Consider the following 24,144-nt stretch of genomic DNA (forward strand, 5'->3'; position numbering starts at 1 on the left):
CCGAACCCAACCAACATGGAAAATGTTATCCCTCTCAATGAGGCCTTATAGCTTTTTTGTGTACTTTCTAAACTAAGTATTTGCCATAATGACATCATACAATCTGATCAAGCCAGCGTGATCATAGACCTCAGAGGGTTAAAAAACTATTAAAAAAAATTGATAGAAAATGTAATTACTGTTACAGCCTCGGTGTAGTTTTACGTGGCAGACTGAGATAATATTTTTACCTTGATACATTTTTTATCTAAGCACAGGCTTTTTAAGAACTTTTGCACTTTTAACTGGTTTCTCTATCTTCAGGGGAGCATAATATCGACATTAACGAAGGCACAGAGCAGGATTATGAGGTGTTGGAGCACCACATACACCCACGCTACAATGCAAATCTTAGCATGTACAATCACGACATTGCTCTGCTCCGTCTCACAAATCCCATCAGGTTCTCTTCAACAGTGCGACCCATCTGCATTGGGCCCATGGCTTTCACAGAGGCCTTAGTGAAGGAGTCATCCCCGGCTACGGTCAGCGGCTGGGGCCGTACACGCTTCCTCGGCTCCACAGCTAACACGCTGCAGAAGGTTGAGGTCCCCTATACAGATCGAACAGACTGTAAGGACAGCAGCAGTGCCAGGATCACTCCTGTCATGTTTTGTGCTGGATACTATGATGAGGACAAAGATGCCTGTCAGGGCGACAGTGGAGGTCCTCACACAAACCACATTCATGACACGTGGTTCCTGACAGGCATTGTAAGCTGGGGGGAGGAATGTGCAAAAAAAGGTAAATACGGTGTGTACACCCGGGTGTCAGTTTATTACCGCTGGATAAACCATGTTATGGGGTTAACTAAACGCATGCTGGCATTTGATGTGGAAGACCCTGACTACTGATTTAACGATTTTAGAATCAGAAAATACGATTGTACAAATAGAGTGCATGTCAAATACAGTATGCTGTGCTTAAAAAATACAAGCTGCTTTTCAAATAAATATTTGTTGAAAGACTTTGACATCCAATTATCAAATCTAAATCAAATCATCTAAGCAGGACAGGCTACATATGCCAATGTATTAAAAGAGCAGTTAGCTTATTAAATGAAATAGAAAAGAAAAAAAAACAACAGAATGGGTCATTTACATTGAAATCTACCATACAGCTTAATGACAAAAGCAAGATGCATCATAAACATGATGGAACATGCTATATGGGTATGTTTAAAAACTTTTAAAGATGCTTTCATTACTCAGTGTGTTCATTCCTTCCTGTATTCCTGTATTAAAACAGACAATTACAAAAAATTCAAGTCAGGAAAAATACAGCAGTTGCTGCAAAACACACCTTTACTTTACTGTGACATAATAGTGAGTAATGCCAGTGCATCAGGAAGGATATTTTTAAATCAATGATTCAAATCATATGCCACCTAAAGCTTGAAAAAAAAGAAAAGTTTGCACAGGAATATTATTTAAATCTGCTTTTACTGAAACAAGAATACAGAAATAATCGTCTAAATGTGATTGTTTGGCAAAAGACTCTTAGCCTTAGTTTTCAGCCAAACATTTTCATATTAAAACGTCTAATTATTTAAATGACAAAAAAAATATATATATTGCAATAAATCCCTTTCATTCAAAGATTATTTCCAACAGAACCAAAGCTGTACAAAAAGTACTGACTGCATTAGAATAACAACCTGCTCATTTTCAGTTGTCATGCATTTCCGTGTAAAGAAACAAGCTTAGGCTACTGGGATCAACAGGATTTGTAACATTTAAAGCAGTTTTTCTTTTTCTTTTTTTCTTCCTTGATAAATCTGTGCAAATACTGCAGCATTTTGGATCGAAGCAACAAAAGAAATCATCTTATTTGAGCTTGTGTGAGCTAAAAGGATAAATAAAGGGGGTGGTGCAGTAGAGTCTGGCATAGTCGCTGTAAATATACGGGGATGTCATTTCATTTGAGACTAACTACACAAATACTTCACAATGAGCAGGAGCAACATGACAGCAAAATAAATAAATTAACAACTTAGGAAATATGTGGTGCACAGCAGCCCCTGCTGCTTTCTGAACTCATTACCATATCAAACACAATGTATCAAAGGCAGCCCTCCGACCGAGGCCTCGATTTGATGTGGTAAATCATATAAGTCTGAAATCAATAATTAATTAAGTGTTCGACACAGACGGTATATACTTCATTTTGGCTGTATGATCCCTTTTAATGGTAGAGCAAAGATTAACCGGGCTGTAAGGCTGAGGAGGAAACAATCTGCTTCTGAGGTGATTGAGTATATGCAGCATAGTTTTCTCTTAATCTGCCTCACTCCTCCTTGTGTGTGCCGTGACTGACAGTTGGTTCACACAACATCGTCAAGAAAATGACAGTATTTCGCACTCTGCGGCGACTCTCATATGTCTCTGGGGAATACGTTGCCATCAGTCTCCATCATGTTACACTGTGTTTTGCATTGCAGTCATTGAAGTGTCAACTGCTGCCAGCATGCAGGGGGTATGTCTACCCTGCCTCCCTAACATCATACATTCAAGAGGAAACGAAGCAGCACAGCAAGAAGGGGCGGGGGGGGGGATTCATTGCGAGAGCAATAAAGCAGCAAGAAGAGCACATTCAGGTGGATTTTTAGTTAACATTGTACTTCCACCTTATCAAAGTGCCAGTTGAATTTTTGAGAGGTCAGTTTAAAGCAAGAACAGAGTATTTGATTTTGCAAACAGTGAATACAAGACACTCTACAAAAGCAGGAATAAAAAAGGCATTATGGCATGGCACATTTTGGCATTTTCTGACTGTACAGAAGAGTGCGCCTTGAGGAAAATGGAAAATGTCAAATAATTACACAAAAATGAATATATGATTCATTGAATATCACAAATCATACCACATATACAACAGTCTCTTTCTTAAGAAATGTTTCAGGCAAATCCTGGTGTACCATCAATCCAGCACAAAACTGAGAGAACCAGGGACATACACACACAAGTCCTCAGATATATTGAAACCTCAGGTATTGGTTTGAATAGAGTGCCCAGTTTGTAAAATGACCCAATGCTGCAGCAGCGAACTGACATCCTGACAGCATACGTTGCAGATTAAGCGCCAGAGGGACCAAACAGTAATACTACCAGTCAGAAAAGAGGAAGACCAAACAGGATCCTGGGGTAGGCTCTTGATTGTCCAATAGGTCTTTAACAGCTCCTGTGTCTTTGTGCTGGTGCCTTTCTATCTGAAAACGTTCGCTCAGAAGATTGTCCATGAAAGCTGAAGGAGAAGTCAAATCTATGGACGTTCACATTTTTGTCTTTGATGAGTGAACAATACTGTGGAAAGCAGATGCACGGAGGAGCGAAGAGAGGTTTGCTGATAGTGCATCAGTTATGAGCAACAGCAATGACTCAGTCCGTTCCTTCTGCCTGTTCATCATCCACAGGTAAACATTAGAGTCACGCTCTGCTTTCTTCTCTACGGGGAGCTCAGCTTTCTCACCTTCAGGTTGCCTGGATCTGCAAAAATAACACGGACTTCAAAAGAAAAAAATCAAAGCGAAAAAATGCGATGACTCAACATAGAAGTACATCACTTTTCTTTACCTCCTAGTCTGGAGGAGTTTTCTCGACTGCTGTCTCTTATAATCAGCCGCAGGCTGGCAGCGGATATGAAGCCCTCCTGTCGCCGGCCCAGATTTTTCACCAGCCTTCCAGCCAGGATTTCAGGTGTCGAGAGTGTGTTGACGTGATGAGAGCGATTTGATCATTTTGATAAACAAACACTGTCATCAGGTTGGCTGGATTTCACTGTTTTACTTTAAAAGCAAACATCATGAAGATATTTCTGCTCTCTTCTCATGGGTCGAGGTTGTGGCTGATCACTAAGACAGACAGGGCGCTTTACTGAAGATCACATGTGGCTGAAAACTCACCAACGTCCCCTATTGTCTTCACATTGTAGTTGGATGACATCTCCACATTTGATGGTGATGCTGTCCGGTCCATTTTGGAGACAGTCAGCCAAAGCCCTATATCTGCCTGGAGACTAATACAGATAGAAAAATAAAGTAAAATAGGATAACAAATAAGGGAGATCGTTCATACAGCATCCGTGACAGCAAAAGGTTTCGTAATAATGACAATTAGACGGAAAATAAATCCAACAGGAACAACATTAACAGATATAACAGCCACAAAATATCTTTCAAACAGAATTAATGTTTCAAATGTTTGTTTCAATGGACTGGTGACTGACAGGTTTTACCATGGGTCTGAGAGCAGAGCCCTAAGTAGGTTATGGCATGTGTTGTATGGATGTACAGTAACCAAGATGCAATAAACAGGCCTTGACATGGGTTACAGCAAGTGTTAGGTGGAACAAATGCAACTCATAGACCAAAAGACAATGGAAATTCGGGACATGACTGTGGAAGTGTGGCTGAGTTTGATTTAAACATTTTTTGCTGACTTAATCAAGTTCATCAGTGGACTAGAGCCATCTTATCTTGCTTAGCTGCTTCATAATTACATGACAGTCAAACACTGAGGACATCAAGCAGGTTACTACTAAATGTGCTTTAAATTAGGTTTAAATCTGGAGGTGATCAAGCTTCTGCAGTAGCTGCACATTCTAGCAAAGTACCCTCTAAAACCATTAGGGCAGTTATGTTGTTTTATTAGGAAAAAGTCTAGCTTTCGATGGTTTTCAAAAAACAAAAAAAATTAATTGTCCCTGAAGTGTACTCGGTCTCACCAGTTGCACCGAAACGTCCTCCTCGGTGTCAGATTGGTGGAAGTGGTCCCTGCCTCCAGACCACTCCTCCAGCCCCTCACAGATGTCTACTGAGTGGTGAGCCCCGGGCCAACCTGGGACACAGAAATGCTGTTAAAGGGTATTGAAGAGCAAAATTGCCAGAACACTACACCTGAAAAAGCCCCATGTAGATACTTAGTAACTATATCAGCATTAAAATGGCCCTTTTAACACTTACTGGGAAATTAAAAAGAACGTAGAATCAAAAGCTAATCTCAGTAGCTGGACCTTTTTCCCCCAAAGTCCTCGATGTACCTGGTTCTTCAGATCAAAGTAAACCTGAACCGCTGAGGGTGAAAAGTTAAATATCTACATTAGTTTAGGATTATGATGAAAATCAGCAGCAGCGGTGCAAAATTTTGCAAAGCAAATATAATTTTGGATCAATGCCCTTACAATTATCTGTCATTTAGTTACTAAGTATCTACTTGATTATGACATAAACATCAAGAAATGTGATTTACTCACTCCTACGGTTGTGCTGGTGTTTAGGGGAGTGTGGCTGGGGGTCTGGACTGCTCCTTCCTGACTCTGTGTCGTCTGAGCTCACTGACGCTCTCTGCTGTTTGCTAGGAAAATAACACAAAACAACACCCGTGGTTACATGCAGCACAGTCTGCAACTCTCAGGATAGATGCTGTCCTCAGCCATAAAACCCGGGGTCAGCTCTAAAATATGATTCATAAAATAAAACTGTCCCCAAATTACTGCCAAGAACAACTCTGCCCTGTTGTTTCTCACACAGTCATGACACCAAGCAGACAGTGCAGAATGATCGACGGCCATTTGCAAGCCTTTCCATACAAGGTTGGAATCACAGGAATTACAGGCCATCAACCGTATTCGCAGACTTATTCATTTGCATGTGTCAACACAAGGATAGATCAGGTCTCGATTTATTAAGATCCAAATGTAATGACCGTGTCGGTTTGTCATTGGATGTTAAATAGGGAAGTTTCTGAGAGGCAAACTTTCAAGTCGCTTGATCAGATCTCAAGAAACGAGCCCAATCTAAGAAAAGAAAAAACAGCTGCCATGAGGAAATTAAGAGGATTCATGGAATGAAACTAAAACTCTTCTTTTGTTTGCACTTTGCATTACATGCAAAAATAGCAAATCTGAGATGCAGTAATAAGTTTTTGAATCCACATTAGAAAGCCATGGAGGAGTTGCTGAGACACTGACACGAAGAGTGGGGTCAGTTATAAGCCATGATGGAGGCTATAAAAAGGGGGGGTGCAGCTGACGATCAGTATGCAAACACAGCAGTCCTGGGGTTTTCGCTCCACATGCCATGGTGAGGCGAGCCAGGCTGAGTTTACCACTGAGCATTACAGCAGGTCAGTGGCGCTGGGAGCAGTGGCGGGGACGCGGCCGGGGCAGTTGCCGGGGGCTTCGGGGACGGGGGCTCTGGGACCGCAGACACAGAAACACGTCAGCTGACAACGAGACAAAGTCCAGCCCCGGCAGACAGCCCCTGGGGACCCCTCTGGACGGCCGCATTCCCCTGCAGGTAGGGGACGGGAGGAGTGGGGATAGGCAACTAGACAGCAGTGCACATGAACAGAGAGGGGCCTGTGCCCACTGTCACACACTGCCACGCACAAAGCCAAAACCGAATGATAATCACATTCACCACAGCTTTGATCTCATATGAAAAATGCAAATTGGCTGGCTCTGTGACTGCATGTGTGGGGGTTTTGCAAAGGGTTATGTGTTTGTATGTTTGTGTTACTGCAGCCTACAGACATGCTCCTAACACACTTCTGCTAAATACTGATTTCATAATCAACCAAAGACACTGACCTCTCAGTGAGGGGTGGAGAAAGCGGCACGTATTCAGCCATTTGGCCATGTTGATATGCTTCATCTGTGGAAAGAAGAGGAGCAGGATGTTTGTAGAAGTTATAGGGTGAGAATTCACTTTGTGAACAGGTTTCATTTGATTCTACGTTGAACATTAACTTCTTCTTATGGTGAGAACCTCTAAGCACAAAAGCTCATTACTAGCTTTTGGTTTTTAACCATGTCTCATGGGGGATAAGGCAGTGAGAATCCACTCACAGCTCTGAAGGTTAAGTGGGGACTGTTCTTAGTTGGGTTTTTTTCCTATATGTAGTCAAATTGCCTACACACCCCTTAGCAGCTTTTGCTGGTTGGTCAGAATTCTTCGAAGCTCGTTGAGCCAAGCCATCTTCACCTCCACTGTAGGGGCCTGAGAGACAAAAAACACGGACTGGTGAAAAACAAGTGTGGATAACTTCTAAAAGATCACTCTCATCTTTCATACAATCAAATAAATGTAAGTAAAATTGCTCATATTTCTCTCTAAGAATGTGATCTGTCTGACCAAAAGACCAGAAACCAAACATAATATTTTTAAACCAAGATAAAAACTAGATTCCTTAGAAATATCAAGATAATAACTGTTTATCAAAACTGCTCACAGTTAATTGATGCTCGACAATTACTGCTATATTCACAGCAGCTCTAGTTGTAATGATTAAAAATCTAGCAGTCAAAGTAATAAACCTGAAATAAAGACAAGCTACTGTATTCAAACGTCTTACCTGAACCACATAAACCTCCTCTCTTCCACTGTACCAGATCTCAAACTTCTTCACATCTCCCTTGACATTCTCTGTGATCCCCACAGCAGTCATCTGCCAAGAGAAAAACACAGCATTAGGATGAATAACACAACAGTGCATCAGAGTTACATCATGTAACACATCTGCACCTAACAACATTTGCACCCTCACACACACCTAAGCTGTGCAACTGCTTCCTTCCCACATCCTCAATAATAAATCAAGAGCTGCAGCTGCCGGGGCGACACCACATGTGACACCCCAAACGTCAACACATACAACAAAAGAAGTGTCACAGGAATGCATCTTGTTCTGCTACCAGCTGGGCAGCTTAAAGATGTTGAAAGATAATGATGACATCAATTCAGAGTTCCCTGTAAATAATTCCAGTCGTCACCTGGTGCTAAACCCTAAGAACAGTGACAGTGACAAGGATAATAAGTAATAAGCTGTGGTTAATCAATCAGTTGCAGAATTAAAAGAAAATTTGTTTTTCCATATTTTAGGATTTACACGATTTATAGGGACAAGAAGAGTTACAACCAGCAACCTCATAAAGGCCTCAATGTAATCCAGCGGAGAACCGTTCACTTCAAAGTGATGGGAGCATCAGGGTGGTATGAAATGTGTGTGGCAATATTATGGATGGGATGCCTATAGAGACAGACATGTCTCTAACATGTAACAGAAGTTTTCCTCAAGGAGAAATCCCATATCATAGTCAAAACATGGTGAGCAATTGGTAACATATAATATTCCTATCTGCCAATGTTTCAAAAAAAATTCCAGACCAACCTTGAGACAGTGCTTGAAGCTGTATGAGGGGGTCTTGTCGCTGCCGTCCCCGTGGTCCTCCCTTCGTTTGCATAACAGTAGGGCCCTCTCATACAAGAAGAGGTGTCTCTGCATTGGCTTGAAGCGTGCCAACTCCTTCATGCGTGTGGGGCCTCTCTTATGGCTGATCCACACACTAAAAGAGCCCTGCATCAGCACACGGCCGAGCTCACAGATGTCACCCTGCGGATGAAGGACGGAGAAATTCCTGATGTTGCGAGTATAATCAGTTTTAGAGAACATTGATCTCAAAATAATTCAAGATGACGAATTCAGAAAAAAAATAGATGAGAAAGGGTTTGCTTACCTCATATCCTGTGATGGCAATCTGATGCATGGAGTCATTGACTGATTTGAGCAGGTCCAGCATGGCTGCCAGTGCTCCCTGCAGCTCAGAAGTTCCCTCACTATCGGTGCTGTATTTCAGCAGCTCCTGAGAATACAACAATGCAGCACATGTAGTGAGACATGCACACAAACATGCGTGCAATACGGCAGCTAACACATTTTGTTTTCTTTGTCTTCTTTGAGTTTGGCTTGTGGTGTTATCTGAAGAACAACGTTAAGGTCAGTCTCATGGAAAACACAATATATGACTTCATGCCCTAACCTTGAGCAGAAGCTGGTATTTGGTGAGACGCTGGACTGGTTTCAACAGGTAGGAATCCAGGCCCAGCTTGTGCTCCAGCTTTCTTTGACACTCCTTCACACAGAGCCAAAGTTAATCACCAAACTGCATGCAATGTGTGTCAGTGACAAATCACAGCTAGGTTCTCACTTGTTGAGAGGCTAACATTTATTCTGATGTGAAGGTATTACTTGGTTTAGAGCTTTAGTGGTAGATCTCATCTGTCTGTGTGCAACTAATATTCTAATAGTGTAAGGAGCTAAAATATCTTAAGCCATTTTGCATGACACCAAAACAGAAAAAAAGTGAAATAGTGGCAAAGCTTACTTGAAAGAAGCTGCAGTCTGAGAATTGTCTCCACAGCGCTTCAGAGCGCGGCTTATTCTGACAGTAGCATTCGTACATTTGGAAACTTTCTTTCTGGGGAGACAGGACAGAGAGATCTGTTCTGAATATATGTACGTAAATAACATACAAAAAGTCTAAAGCACAAAGAGGCTACGTAATATAAACGTTCATCATCTCACCCGCTGAAGAAAACATGCTCCCACACCTTCAGGAGCCTCGAGACATCCTTCTAGGTCCTGGAGGAAAACCCTGAATTCCAAAATAGACCAAAGGCCAAGAATTGATTGAAAAGATCATACAAGTCAAAGACAGCAGCAATACATACACATTTTACACATAAATGAACTCCATAGAAAACCCAGCTGCTTTCAGATGACTTATTTCCAGCACAGAAAATGTATTTGGCTCAAATAGCAGCTAAATTAGGTCTGAACCTCAGCAGGTAGGACGCAGCACTAAATAATGCAGGAGTGTAGATTTTCCTCATTAATACTGTACATGTTGGGTTATCTAAGCTTTCAACAGGGGGTCATTTGCAAAAGCTCAAATCAGAGTTACCTTTGTTTTTGGTAAGGTAAGCTTTCGAAAAACAGCATTCAGGTTAGACTGAGTGATTTCTCTATTAGTGGATGACCTCTGAATTATAAACAAATAGCTAAATCACACCTTTGAAAAAACAAAAAGCTAACCAACCTTAATTACAGCTCCCACTGTGACTGCTAACAATGTACAGCCATTGCTGTTTCTTGTGTTGTACATTCTGTGTTCGAATGGGTCTCTTTGTGTTTTGATTTATTTATAACTTGCCTGCTGTGAAAATTGTAGATCTCAGGCATGTTTCCAAAGAGAATATCTCTCTTATTGCGAAGAATTGGGGGCAGAAGCCCAGACAGAGCTGCATTGTCCATTTCAGCCCTGTAACCCTGCATTATTTATAGCAACATGAAATGATTAATACAAAATTGACAGAATATGTCATAACAAAAAAATCTAGATGACAACAAACACATTCACACGTTTTTAAGATGTCCATAAGAGCCTATTTGAATAATTTGTCAGAATGTTCATACCAGTAGCACTGACAGCAGCTCCTCCACATAGATCCTTTCAGTCTCTATGAGTTCTCTCATCACATGACTGTGACACAAGCATGCAGACAAACAGACGGACATAAAAAGGGAGCCAGAGGACATCATTAGCACTGAGCAAAGAGAATCACAGCGTAAACAACATCAAAAGCAGTAGTGAGGACAAACAGATTGATGGACGAAGGCCTCCTCCTCCTCCTCACCGTTTCAAGAGATCTGGGCTGTCATCTCCATCCAGATTGTATGACACACAGCTCCGGCTTTCCTGGTAGTCATGAATCACCTCTATCTGAGCACACCACAGAAGGTCATGATAAGTACATTATGAGATAAAAAAAAATAAAAAAAAGGTTTCGGGAATTTTGCAGCTGTAAGAATGGAAGGAATTGAACAAAGCTTGCAAAAAAAAAAATAGAAATGTTAAACTTCACTTACTTTTCTAGGATTAGGACTCTTCCGAGATGCTCTCTTCCCAGGAAGAGAGAGGTCGAATGTAAACTTCAAACCATCACCTGTGAAATCCACATCATCACCATCATCATCAGCAGCTAATCAGAGAGAGTAAGTCATATACAGTGTCTGTTTCCATATGCTCTGGGGAGGCATATTGAATGGATGACTACTTTAAATTATTAAATTATTTTTCCATGACCTTGAGTTTATACAATTCATCATCAAAGGGGTTCACTGGTTCTTCATAGGACCTTTTAGTTGCTCACCAATTTTAAAAGTCATAAATCAGTCATGATGGAAATTATAAGTGATCAATGATCATTGATTTATTTCTCTAAAGAAATAAAGACTTACAGCAGTATTATGTCAGTGTTCAGCTGAATTCTTTACATGATGGTCAAAGCTCAGCTGAGTGTTTTGCCTTGGCTTGTTCCATTTTACATTAATTAATGGTGTATATGCATGTAAGCATATACCAGATCAAAGGTGACCAATTCTCCCCTTCATCTCCATTCAAAAATGGCCGTTCTTCCAAGTATCAAGCGAGCCTCAATGGCCTCAATTCCCACTTCTTCTTGTTACTCTCAACACTATGGCTCATTTTCATATATAATTTATACAGACATAAAAAGAGCCAAAAATAATACATTCAGTGGATGAGAGCTTATTCACTGGAAAAACTGACACCCTCCACACATACTGCTTTAATTACAAACTACCATATATATACTGCAGCTTTGTAGAGCCTCCCTTGTGGCATAGAGGTAGGTAAAAAAAAAACCTTCTTTAATTTATATGAACTATAAACAGTTCTATGACTGCTATTGTTGAGCAGTCAGGTTTTTCCCAGTGGACTACCCTAGCACTCAAACCCCAAAGGCCATTAAGGCAAACCTTGGTGCTACACAGTTGGTTCCTATGATGTGATAATTTAACCATGGTGCCTAAAGGAAATGTGAAAATATGAGGGGGAGTGTGATTGATGCCATAATAAAAGGGCTGGGATTAGGCAATGTACTAGACTTGGAAAACAGAGGAGGTGGGGTAGCAAGGGGAGATGTGAGACTGTATATGCTGCAAATTGTGCAGCTGACCTAAAACATGCGCTGTTTCATCTGATGTAACAAAGATGATTCCTTGTATCATTGTGCATTTACCAGGATATTAATTCTCTATTTTAAGCATGGTTCTTTTTGTGAGCTAAGATGCATGTGTGTGTGTGTGTGTGTGTGTGTGTGCTGTCGTACTATGCTTTGGGGAGAAGAGTGGGGATTTAGAGCGTGGTGGGTTTTCAGGTCTGGGGGCCACCAGCTGGATTGGTCGCACATGTTTGTCAGCCAGTTTCTTCAGACTAGCCTGTCTGTTCTGGATCATCTGCTGCACTGCTGTGTGCTTTTCAAACGTTTTCTCAATCTGAGCCTAACAGAGAGACATAAAGGAATCAAAAAGAGAAAGAGGATAACATTGGCATACACATGTATGCTGATTCCAGACCAACCTTTTGACTTACTGATGCCAGTAAGTCAGATATTAAAAATGGGGATCGTGTCAGATGCTTTTAACATACAGTGTTAATGTTGTGATAGCTGACCTGTAGCTGAGGCGTGATGACAGCTTCATACTCAATGGCAAGGGGATCAAGACCTGAGGTCAGCATGGACGGTGTCTCCTCCAGGAACTTCTCAATGTCCCTCAAGGCAGCCTGAGCCCCCTCCTTAGACTGGAACTTATCTGCTAGCTGATTGGCTAACATATACGCTCCATCGTCACACCAAGTTTGGGCCTGAGATCAGAGAGCACACTGGTATCATACAGATATATATTTGCTGGTGTCTTTACTGTATTGATTGTAAATAAATGTATGCCTGCATTACCTGCTCAAGACAAAGCAGCAGCTGGTGTGTTTGCAGAAGAACAGAGTGCTTGGTCTTGAGAGCAGCAGAGAGTGTATCACAGTGGTGGCGAAGCTCATTGCAGCGCTGCATAATGAGAGCCATGGCGTAGTGGTGACCAGCTGATAGCTGGTGTCCATGGAGGATGATGATCTGGGCTCGAGCCATCACCTCCTGACAGAACCAACAAAGAAACACAGTAGGAAGTAGGAATCCATTTTGCACCCACAGTTGTCAAAAACATTTAGAACCTTCCTTTACAAATCATATATTTTGTTGATTTTTGGAGTGAAAATGGTTTATATCCAAACAGGCAGCAAATATAATATTAAAACAACAACCCCTAACCTTAAAAATAGCCTATTAACATCTGAAAAAGGCTCAATTTAGAACCTGTTTGCTGCAAAGGTGCCAGAAACAGCAGACAAGTCTTTGACAGTGTAATTGGAGAACTACTGACCTGTGCATTAGATTCCAGGTAGTCCAGCCTTTTGAGAGCCTGTTCTGTTTGAGCCAGAGTGTTCACGTTTGTGGACAATTCTTTCTCCTGACACATGAGATGCTCCAGACACAAGTCCATCTAAACAAAGAGGCACATCATACATTACAACCACATCAACCCATTAAGGCCTGATGCATGTATATCCCTTTCAAACTGGCTGCAACTTTCACCTGCTTCTCCCTTTAGAATATGTTGATGCATAAACATATTTTTCAAGACACATGACCAATGGCAGTTTCAAATGCTGGAGCGAAGGCTATGGCTTACTACAAATGTTTCAGCTCAAGAAATGTGACCTACCTCTAGAGATGTCATTTTTAGTTTGATATTTGTAATTGCAGTTCCTTTTTAGAGGACATTTTATGTCTTATTTTAAAAGACGTATAACAGAGATAAACAGCACACACAGCTTAAAACCCATTTTAATAACTGACTTGGGTGCCTGCTCTTAACCAAGAGCAAAACATATCAAATACCATCTCTGACCAATATGGCATAGTCCAGTTTATAATCCTGTAGAGTAGTACAGTTTAATGAATCCACATGTTTCAGCAATAGGCCTTCATCAGTGACGGGATTGGGCTGGTATTTTATGTCTTAATCAAGCATAAGTCTTGACGATATCTTGAAGTGTCAGAAATTACAATATGTTTTATGTGGCATATATAAGCATATGAACAAAACACATTGAACGCACACATGAGGAGTACATGAAGTCCTTACCTCCTGAAAGCTTTGCTCATATCTGAGCAACTGAAGGTACTGATGGAGTTTTAGGTGATGCTTCTCAAAGAAGCCATCAAAGGCTGACTCCATGTCTCTGAGCTGGGCAAGAAGCCTGAAAAAAAAGGAGCTTTGACGTAAATCTTATTTGTTTCCACCGCAAAATTCTCAGTTAAATCTTAGAGGTGAGCAGTTTCAAGTCAGCCGCTATATTACCTCTGCACTGTCTCCCAGTCCAGTTTCACATCCCACTGGGAATCATCTTCCTTTCCAGAAGTCTCAAGGCTGGATAGAAGATGGCGGCCCTCCTTTGAAACTGACCTGATTGCATCCTTTCAAATAGATGACAATTAATAGACAATGTCAATATTAGCATATGCATTATGTATAAAACCTTACCTTAAGTTTTCTGTACTTTTCTGTGTGAGTCTCAAGGAGATGCTCAATGGCTTTCCCCTCATCAGGCAGGTCTGTCTCTGCAAGTTCAGTGCCAAAGCCCTGCAGCATCTGAGCAATGTCTTTGACTGTTACTGCAAAACTTTCAATTGCCTACAGTAGAAATTTAAAAAGAAAAAAAAGCAGACTAATAGTTTATGGGCAAAAAGATAATGGCGGAAACTCTTGTATATGCTTCATATCAAATGGCAGCTTTGTGAAAACAGGACCAAGATTTTATTAGTATAGAATATCATAGGGAGATGGGGAAGTGATGCAAGTGATTGTTTCACTGCAGCTTTTTAAATGTTCTGTTTACCGTTCGTAAAACGATCCAGTCGCTGTGACAGTAGTCTAAAGTCCCCCCAAATTCTGATGTCAGCTGGTTCTCATCAATGTAGCGCAGTAGGTCTGTGACAGAGCTCAGCATCACCACCTAAATTTTCAGACAAACCTGAGATCTCACAAAAACACTTTGCTCCTTATCATTACCTATTACTAAACACGTGATTTTTTATTCAAGGGAAAATAGAGTATTGAAAGAATTACAATCATCTACAAATAAATGTAACATCTCTAGGCAACAGAATGAAAAGAATTTGTGAGGCGCAAGAGCTTCGGAAAAGTCAGGGTTAGTTAAAAAAGAAAAAAAGTAAAAACTGAAAACATTGTGTGTCCTTTGTCATGTTTACCACACAATTTAGAGTCATGGAGCGCCGCTTTACTAAAAGAATGAGTTGTACCTTGTCATGATGTGAGACATATTTGGTAAACGAGGAGGAGCTGCCTTACTGGCATCTTAAGCATGAAGTCGTCTTGGCTAAAGCGGAAACCGATATCCGTAACAGTACGGTGGAAGAAGCTGGTGGGTCGGAGCACCAAGACCAGGTGGAGGTTCCCAGGAAAGGAAGCCTGGATGAGGGAAAAGACAGCCACTGTTATGCTGATGATGCATACAGAGGATTCAGAATAAAACATGAACAAAATGTTTTCACAGAGCAACTCTGTATGCATAGTGGCAAAGGAAGAGATAGGATCTGAGAGAGGGGGGGGACATTAACAAGCTTTTATCTGACAGGACAGACTTCAGCTCTCAGCTGGTCTGTCACTCTGGTGATTACTGTCAGCCTAATGGATTAAAGGTTCAGTTGCTCCATCTTTACATGCATCATATGGTGCATTTTATCTTCAGGCTGTTTAATGTCATTGTCTGACACTCAAGAGATTACCTCTCAGCATCTGCATCATACCTATGCCACAACAGCTGTATAACAGCAGCATACAAGCTGTACATACAAGACGTGGTGGGATGCAGTAAATAACTACTATGGCAAACTGAACGGTAGCCACAGAGCAAATAAATCTAAATAACACAGTTCGTCTTCAGACCACAGTATTATGAAGACTATATCATGCATACCTTAGTAATGCAAGAGCCAGCTCTGCAGCAGGATTTACAGTGTATCTGTGTCTCCTGTGCATTTTATTAATTGCATGTGACGCAACCTGACATTCATTTCTCCTGACTCGATTTTCACGAGGAGCATTAACCTGAAAAGTCTTTAGTGTGGCATTTGTTCAAGATTTACACGCAGACAATCGCATGACTAAGCAAAAGCGCGCTCTGCACCGCACTGCTACACTCGCCAGCAGCCACAGTCGGTGCCCGTGCCGCATTCACCCTGCCCGCCCAAAAACTTCACCCCAAACTCCTCAGACTACGAATCAAACAAGCAAAAGTGCTCGTTACCGGGCTCCTCCGGATCTTCGGCATTCCTCTGTGGTAAAAGCAATCGCTCATGATGTCAGAAGCCATCGCGATTAAACAGAAGTTTCCATCGAACCACTGAAAGTCATTGCCAAGCTGAGGTATGCAGCTCCCTCTGACTGCCTGACAACAGCCGCAGCGCTGCTGCCGCCTGCTGCCTCTCAGATGGAGGGTGGCAGCACTCACTGCAATGTTTCCCCTCCCGCCAGCATTCCTCCTCATCATTTCCTCTCCCGAGCATCCCGCGTCATCGCTCATTTCTGCTTACTCATACATTTGCAGCAGTATGCAATGGGACATCCTGTACGGACATGTTGTGTGGGGTCCTCTTGAAAGTATGCACCATTTCGAAGTGTTGAACAAACTACAGGGGATGATTTATTACGCTAAAAAAGACACTGATGATATCCTCTCATTGCTGCTGTCTTGGTGAACCTCTGGTTTTCAGAACCACGGACAGCAATTTCTTTAAGAAAACATTAACCTTAAACCGCTGTCCACACATGATGTCCAAACTGTCCAGAACCATTGGTAAAGAATACAATAGATGCATTCAAGGAATAAATACCAAACTTACAGCTATCCTGGCAAGTGCAGTTTTGATAGATGTCCATGTATCCAGTCTTCGGTCTAAAATGACGATAAATTTGACTCCCGGTTGCCTCGTTCTGCGACAACAACAGGTATTATAGTTATTTGCAATGCAGGGGGCTTTTAGGTTTTTATAAAAGACATAAATGTTAACCATATAAACTAAATTAATCATACTTCACAACAATGGCATGTAATTTATAGGCATTTTTCATTTGCATAATACTTAATTTGTTCCTTTTCATATGGAATTTACAGAGGGAATACTTGAGCCCTGTACCGGATCCAATGTAAACTTTTCTCATCTCATGGGAGAATGAGGTTTGGACATAGAGGGCATTTGTAGGATATTTGATTCTGAGCAGCTGTGCTCGGAATACAAGCTTTTGGTGCACTGCAGAAAGGGAGAGACTTGGGTAGGAATAAATGAGGGAGGACACACCGAGGAATAAGAGTGAGGTATGTAAAGACTTTGGCTAAAGCTTCCTCTGGAATGTCACTGAACGCTGAACACTCAGGGAGGGTGATGATGACACTAGAGTCTTCCCCACGACCCCCTAAAGTAAAACAAAGGAGAAAAACACAAGCATAAAATTTCTTTAGACAATAGAGGATACATAATTCTTAGGATAATTCTAGAATAAATTACCTGACAGGTAAGCCACCTGTTTCTCTATGTAGCCTCCCACCTCCTTCATGCTCACAGGGACAGTCACCTCTGGAAGACAATGCAGCAATTCTCACAAGATTAAAAAAGCAGAATGCACAAAATTAACAAGACATATGTGCGAAATTGTCCAAGTGTGAAAAACAATGTTTCAATCTGGGTGTCATGTGTTGTAATATATCCTCCAAGTTTGGTAATAACATTTTCAGGAGAATCTTATCTCCTCAATGCTCTCAATCAGAAAAAAAGGCACAGGTAAGTGAAATTTGGCAAACCTCCTTTTTAAATGCTGTTTTGTCTGTTACAAAATGGTACTCAAGTAAAACAAAATATTATATTTTAATGCAATAAACACAGAATGGTTCTTGAAACTAAACCAGGCTGCATCTGCTTTGGTAAACATTTTTAAATGACATCGTCTGTCTTCCATAATTGTAACTTAATAACTGTAAATGCTGCATCAATGTGGCAAAAGTGTGGGAGTTTATGCAAGTAAGAGATTGACATCATCAAAAAACACTGTCTCCTTCACTGTACTGCATCTTAATTGATGCTGAAATAGAATTACAACGGCAATTATTGCCTGCTTAGTCCCATTTGTGTTCTTGTCTGAGTAAATCTAGTTTCTTAAAGCAGTCAGTTTCTTAAAGCAGTCAGTGACGCACTAAGGATCGTTCAACTGGATGTACAGAAGGCAATCAAGCTGTGCTTGTTTAGGGACAGCCTAAACTTTTTAGCTTTCAGCCAAAATGGAAGAACTAACAGAAGGATTTGTGTGAGTATTACACAGTATGGAAGTGCTCGTTTCTTTAGTTCATACTAATTATCCCTGCCATTGATCAGCCATTAATGTAAGCAATCACAGGGCAAATTCCATCACTGACGCTAAAAAATAAGGAGCAGGAACAGTCCTCAAAAGGTACACATGTTTTGTAGACACAGACAAAGAAGGATTTCACTTCCGTTCTCAAAAAGATGGTTCTCAGAAAAGTGCCCTGTAAGGTACGAAAAGGGTTCTGCATATAAATATTATAAAGGCAAATAGATAAATAGATGATCTAAAGTAATCATAGAAAGATGTGGGCTGTGTGCTGGTGTGGGGATTTCACAGTTCACTCTCAAATGTGCTCTTTCTGTCTGCAGTTTGACTGATCCTCCTCCACCTGTATGAGTTTTCTCCCGGTAATCTGGCCCTCTCTTCCTCCAGCTTTCTCCCACAGTCCGAATTAGTGATTCTAAATTGACACAGGTGTAATAGCAATGTTTCAATGGATACATGCTGATTTGCAGAAATCTTTGTGTGTGAACTTGTAGAGAACACACACGCCTACAACTTTAAAAAAAAAAAAAAACATTTCTAGATTAGAGAGAGAAATAACATAGTTAGAAAAAGTTGAGTGAAGGTAAAAGTAAAAAAAAAGAAGCAAAAGATGTGTATGTAGATATTATCTGTGCATCTTTTTTACTCTTGAACAATTCTGCACCCATTGTGACAAAAATGTGCCTCTATATTCTTGTATAAAAATGTACCTTGTAGGACGTAAAATACACAGACTAAGGTCTACACCTGCTTCATCCTCGACAGGTTGCCAATCCACCACAGGGCTAACACAGAGGCAAACAACCATGCATGCTCATACTCATGGTCAAACTAAAAGCACCAGTTACCCAAACTTACATGTTTTTGGAATTTGCAAGGAAGCCCAAGTACACAGAAGAAAAACTACACAGGCACAAGGAAGACCTTCACACTCCACATAGAAAAGCCAAACCAAGATTTGAATCTGAACTTTTCTTGTTGTGCTAATCACAACATTATTATCTGCAGGGGAACATATTTATATAAAATATATACTGTTATTTGTGGAGAAGTCACGTTTAGCTCCACCCCATCAAGATGGTACAATTCTGAAGTTCTGCCCAGTTCAACAAAAGGTCTAACAACACCACATTATCTAACCCTTTAAGTATCAAATGCCAAGCTAATTGTTAACAGCTAGCTGATGAAAACGATGAAATATTTAACATGTAGACTCCACACAAAGATCCTCACTGAGAATCAAAGCAGAAACCTTGATGCTACCTCTCAGACTGTGTCATAGATAAATAGAACTAGAAATTATAATGACAAAACACAAATGATGCCAGAATTGCAATTTATTCGGCCATTAAGTGCCATCGTTACAAAAAATTAAAAATAGCTCTGAATAAGGTAGTGAGTTTAGCCTGATCGTATTAGCCTTAAGTTTATTAGAGGTACAATACCTTAGTTATAAGTGATGATTTTGTACCTTTAAAATGAAACAGGTCCATAACAATTACCTTACAAATCATTTCTATATGTTATTTTTCTGAAAACTGTACATTTGGGTACATGAATCAGACCTCTATTTCTATGTGTGTCTTCATCCATAATGGACCGAGACATGAAACATTTCTTTTAAGCAGGGAAACAGAAATTGTTTAGTAAAAAAAAAAAAATAATAGTAGACAGAGGTGTTGTTTTCCACGAGAAGACTGCAGTATTAGTGTGTGTGAGGGAGTGAACAATGAGCTGAACTGGTACCTGCTGAATATTTGATGTGTGTCTGTAATGGAGATGAGCTGAGCAGAGCCAGACCTCCACAGCACCAATGGCTGGACAGTTCACACGGAGGTGCAAGATAAAGTTACTGTCACACTTGAATGGCTGTACAATCATTAATACATGGCTGCAGAAGGCATTCAAGAGGCCGGGACATGTCTTGAATTAGTGGAGGTAATGTGATGTCCATGCAGCTGCAGCTCCAGTGTTGTCCAGCTTGATCACTGCATTTTTTGTGGGTTTAAGTTATGTAAATGGAAAAAAATATTTAAGCATGACCTACGTAAGCAATTTTGTTTTTACAGAAGTCTGATATTAGCCTAATAAACTTGTGAAATCAAAGTGCGCCCTCACTGGTGAGCTGTATGTGATTAGATACATCCCACGAGTGACCCTCTAGTCTGTCATTGATGCCTCCTGTGGCACCACTATAAAAGAAGCAGAAAACACGAGGCGCTATTTACCATAACATGAATTACAATAAGTAATCTGTAGAAGAGACTGTTCACAAACATAAATTTCACCGTGCTTTTTAAAGCCCATTTCTTTTAGGCACTGTTTGAACATGAGCCATGACCTCTGCAGGTGACATGTAGGACAGTGTGTACAGATGAAAGTCAAATAAGCTCTGTGTGCTTTTCTGTTCTCATACACATAGAAATAGAAATGTTTGCCAGTGTGGATGGAAACAGAGATTTGACTCAGACCAATCCGTTTGGTCTGCTTACAAAGCTGAGGGCAGTAAGCTTATCTCTGTTGTCCAAACAATGACAACTATAGACACTGAGTTCATAATGTAGAGCTCCTACATGACAAGAATCACCCACCATGTACTTTATCATATTTTAGGTCCTTAATAATACTGTATTAAACCCTATTTTTTGACAATGATCAATAAGGGAAGGTGTGAAAAGAAACTAACTGTTCAAAAAATCATTTCAAATCATAAAAAAACCTGCTGAGTGCTGGTCTGCCAGCAAATGACTGAACTGGTGGAAGAGCACCACACCATGTTCACATTGTAAAATAAATGTTCGTCAATCATACAGTATGCCAGTGAAAATAGTGTGGTTTAAATGTAGAGTGCACAAGCTCATAAATGCACCACATCATACTCAAAAAGTAGACATGTAATCTCACGCACATGTTCATAAAACACACAGGCCGAGTCTCACACTGCTTTTAGGACATGAGGTTTTTGCCAGATGAAGCTTTAAATGCTCAGAGGGATTAGACTGGTGGGTGGTAGGAATCTGGTAGAAAACGGTGAAAGAAATTTGGATTTTCTACCCACTATGATACATGAAAGCTAGATTGGTTTTAGATCAGAAAGGCCTAGATTGTGAACCCTGTACAATAGCATCACAAGGCTTTGGCAAGGAAGCTGCTGATTTTAATTTTCACTGGCAAGGACATGGGTTCTGCACCAAATATCTTGGGGTATTTCGCAAGGATTTGTGACAGTTTATTTTCAGCTACTCTTAGAGTGATCTTTGCTCTAATATTTAAAGTCTAATGCATGGACTGTGGGTGTGTGTAAGTAGTGCACATTGCGCTTCCTGTGCTGTGGACTCTTGGTATTCTAAAGTGTTGATTTACCATTACTCTCGTGTTTTCCTGAGGTTTTTCTTCTGCAGAAAAATCACAATTTTCTATATGCACTATGCAGACAATGCAAACATGACAAACATACAAGTGCTACAAATATCCGATTGTATGTATGAGGTTGGGTGGGAGTTACAGTCTGTGTTAAGGCACTTTGGGTGTCAGCTGAAGCTGAAACCATAAAAGGGTGTGTAATGTTGGACAAAGTTAAGGCTCTGAGTAGTGTTGCTACCTTTTCACATGACTTTTACAGGAACAATAGGAGTATATTTTCATTGGGTGTTGTCTATCAACAGTGTACATTTGTTTGGTATTGTTAGTATTGTTTGAAATTGATTGAAGTGCTTGCATTCTCTAAAACAGGAAGACTAAAACACTTGTGAAAATGTCTACCTAAAACAAGCTACCTAAAGGGAAATGTGCAACTTTTCACAACGTTAATGACAGGAGTGTTGTTACTGCTACAGCAGTTGATTCTTCTATATGTTCAGCACTGCACCATATGTAAGCAGATTAGGATAAACCAAGTGCAAGGTTCACAGTTTGAAAGCAGGGCTGGCCTTTTTCCTGCTGCCTTTGGCCCGTTTACTCCACATCAGTTAAAATGAACTGGAGACGTAAAAAGAGGCCCATTAATTAATAACTCAAGGGTGCCAACATCCTGCGTAATCCCATTGCTCCCGAGGGAATGCTGCTCTGCTCCCATAAGTCACATCCAGGGCTATTTCTGTCCGTCTTCTTACCTTCTTTATCCAGTGTTAAGTTAGCAGAAAAAGATGCCTTTGAAATAGGTGTGAGGGTAACAATGTTTTGTGTTATAGATTGATGTCTTTATCATGTTAGTTGTGTTATTTTATCAATAGATCATAAGTGTTTTCCTTTCCTAGATCCAACTGCATCAAGTGACAGTTCATTAGCCTTGTAGCTCACATCGAAACAGCAGCTAGCAGCATGTATCATTTGTTCCATACAATCTCCTGCCTCTTAATTTTGAACTTTTTTACACAAATAGAACACTTTTGTGTTCATTACTGTCCAACTGATCAACAAACCCCAGAACGCATACTTTGTGGTATAAATTCTTACTATGGATAAAAATCTATCCATCTGTGATGGCTTAAAATATCTGACATAATCCCTGCAATGGCCCACTGCTGGAGCGAAGCTGCACTAACTGGCACATCAATAATACTGGCGAACCTATGGTGCAGTTCTCCAGTTACTTCCAGTAATGGCTCCCAGAAGTTACGAGTGCTCTTCGTAAATCAAACTATAAATTGAACTCTGCCTCAGTACATGTCAATATGAAATATAGTATTGAGAAATGCTGTCAGAAAAGAGAAAGTACTGTATTGAAAAGCCTGAAAGAAGTCTCTCAGCATTGTGTTACTCACGCTGCAGAGTGTTCTCTAACTGGGAGCCAGCCAGCATGAGGCAGCTGTAGCTCTCCATCTCCTCCTTGGACTTCTTGCCCGGCTCCCTCTCCTCCTGCAGCGAGGCTGGGCCCATTCCCTCCGTCTCCAACACAGGATCAGGCTAGGAGAACCAGTGGTTGTGGGAGGTATTCACTGTAGTCCAGGCCTCACATCTTCCTCAGTCGTACTGCCCTCCATAGTGTAAGTTTACGCAAGCCTACAACATGGAAAGTCCACGTGCCTCTGCAGGTCCCAAGTTCCAGAATGGACTCTTCCCTGAGGTTGTTGCTGGCTCCTCCTGACCTTGAGCTGCATAAATTGCCTCCACTCTGAGCTGTACAGCTACAATACAGAATAAGAGCTGTCCTCAAAGGCAGAAAACAGTAGTTTGTTGACCCATTGTTACCATGACTGAGTGCGATGTTGTCCCCCCCCCCCCCCCTATACACACCAGCGCAGACAGTCTGTCCTGCTCTCAGCAGCAGTCAGCTACTTCAAAACAAACACAGCTCCATCTGGCCACTGCTGTCTGTTTCCCCTCCCCTCTCTGAGCTTTAGTGCGTCAGCTCTGCACCGCTCAGAGCTCAAGAGTCCGCTGCTGACACACAGCCAACTCCCTCCCTACTTTTCCTCTCACATCACACTTCTTCTGCTTTTTTATGCTCTCTGTACTTAGGCTGGACTGTCAGCCTGTCTTGCTGCTGTCTTCATCTCGCTTCTTTCTCGAGCTTTACTACAATGTAGATGCAGCCAGGAGAATAGATCCATTGTTTAAAAATACATTTAAAAAAAAAAAAATCTACCACTCGCGCTGCCAGAACGTTTGGCCCATGTGAAGCACACCCCTTAATACACATCACATTCAACCCAAGGAACAAATATGAAAGGGTGTCATTGTGTACATGCTGTGACAGAGAGCCCTTCTCAGCTGAGGTTCCCACTGCTCAACCCACAACTCCTTTGAATAGATCAGCAACTCTATACAAAGTCGAGTTGAGAGAATGGGTATGTGTACATATCTTCTCCATGCTGTGACTCAGTGTTTGACGTTTTCTTGATTTGAGGCCACACACGGAGCAGCACGAGAGCAGCGGTACTCCTTCCTGATATGCAGCCACTCAGCTGATCCAGCTTAGCCTCTCAGCCATCTCATTACTGCACAGCATCTGCTTAGTGTGGTCGCATGGCCATGCGCGCGC

The 24,144-nt window shown here is 41.1% G+C and overlaps 2 protein-coding genes across 7 annotated transcripts in view; one reads left to right on the plus strand and one right to left on the minus strand.

Annotated features, from left to right (window-relative positions):
- The window catches only part of f9a (coagulation factor IXa), a 123,486-nt gene extending 122,496 nt beyond the window's left edge, over positions 1 to 990 (plus strand). For both annotated transcript variants that reach the window (XM_072395503.1, XM_072395502.1), the window contains one exon: positions 304 to 990. In XM_072395503.1, coding sequence (XP_072251604.1) covers positions 304 to 893 — 590 coding nt within the window. In that variant the 3' untranslated portion in view covers positions 894 to 990. The remainder of the gene's footprint in view (positions 1 to 303) is intronic.
- On the minus strand, positions 305 to 23,483 carry mcf2a (MCF.2 cell line derived transforming sequence a). Of its 5 annotated transcripts, XM_072395486.1 has the most exons (30): positions 22,925 to 23,483; positions 17,324 to 17,392; positions 17,117 to 17,231; positions 16,661 to 16,751; positions 15,108 to 15,227; positions 14,635 to 14,751; positions 14,280 to 14,429; positions 14,097 to 14,212; positions 13,881 to 13,995; positions 13,116 to 13,235; positions 12,638 to 12,829; positions 12,355 to 12,546; positions 12,011 to 12,182; positions 10,746 to 10,822; positions 10,514 to 10,599; positions 10,293 to 10,359; positions 10,030 to 10,145; positions 9,402 to 9,471; positions 9,202 to 9,294; positions 8,857 to 8,949; positions 8,554 to 8,679; positions 8,208 to 8,429; positions 7,392 to 7,484; positions 6,958 to 7,036; positions 6,628 to 6,691; positions 5,290 to 5,390; positions 4,762 to 4,874; positions 3,941 to 4,053; positions 3,612 to 3,715; positions 305 to 3,524 (listed from the first exon to the last, which is right to left on the minus strand). In XM_072395486.1, the coding sequence occupies exons 1-30, from the start codon at positions 23,037 to 23,039 to the stop codon at positions 3,484 to 3,486; spliced, it is 3,342 nt and encodes a 1,113-aa protein (XP_072251587.1). In that variant the 5' UTR covers positions 23,040 to 23,483; the 3' UTR covers positions 305 to 3,483. The 5 variants fall into 5 exon arrangements, 4 of the variants coding, with proteins under 4 accessions (XP_072251587.1, XP_072251589.1, XP_072251590.1 ...); XR_011917808.1 differs by lacking the exons at positions 305 to 3,524; positions 3,612 to 3,715 and adding an exon at positions 5,000 to 5,108 and having other exon boundaries at positions 3,966 to 4,053; XM_072395488.1 differs by lacking the exons at positions 16,661 to 16,751; positions 17,117 to 17,231; positions 17,324 to 17,392; positions 22,925 to 23,483 and adding an exon at positions 16,066 to 16,221.
- Positions 23,484 to 24,144: the final 661 nt, after the last annotated feature.

Source organism: Leuresthes tenuis, unplaced genomic scaffold, assembly GCF_036924035.1.
Source record: "Leuresthes tenuis unplaced genomic scaffold, fLeuTen1.0.hap1 SCAF_11, whole genome shotgun sequence".
In the NCBI taxonomy this organism is placed as follows: domain Eukaryota; kingdom Metazoa; phylum Chordata; class Actinopteri; order Atheriniformes; family Atherinopsidae; genus Leuresthes; species Leuresthes tenuis.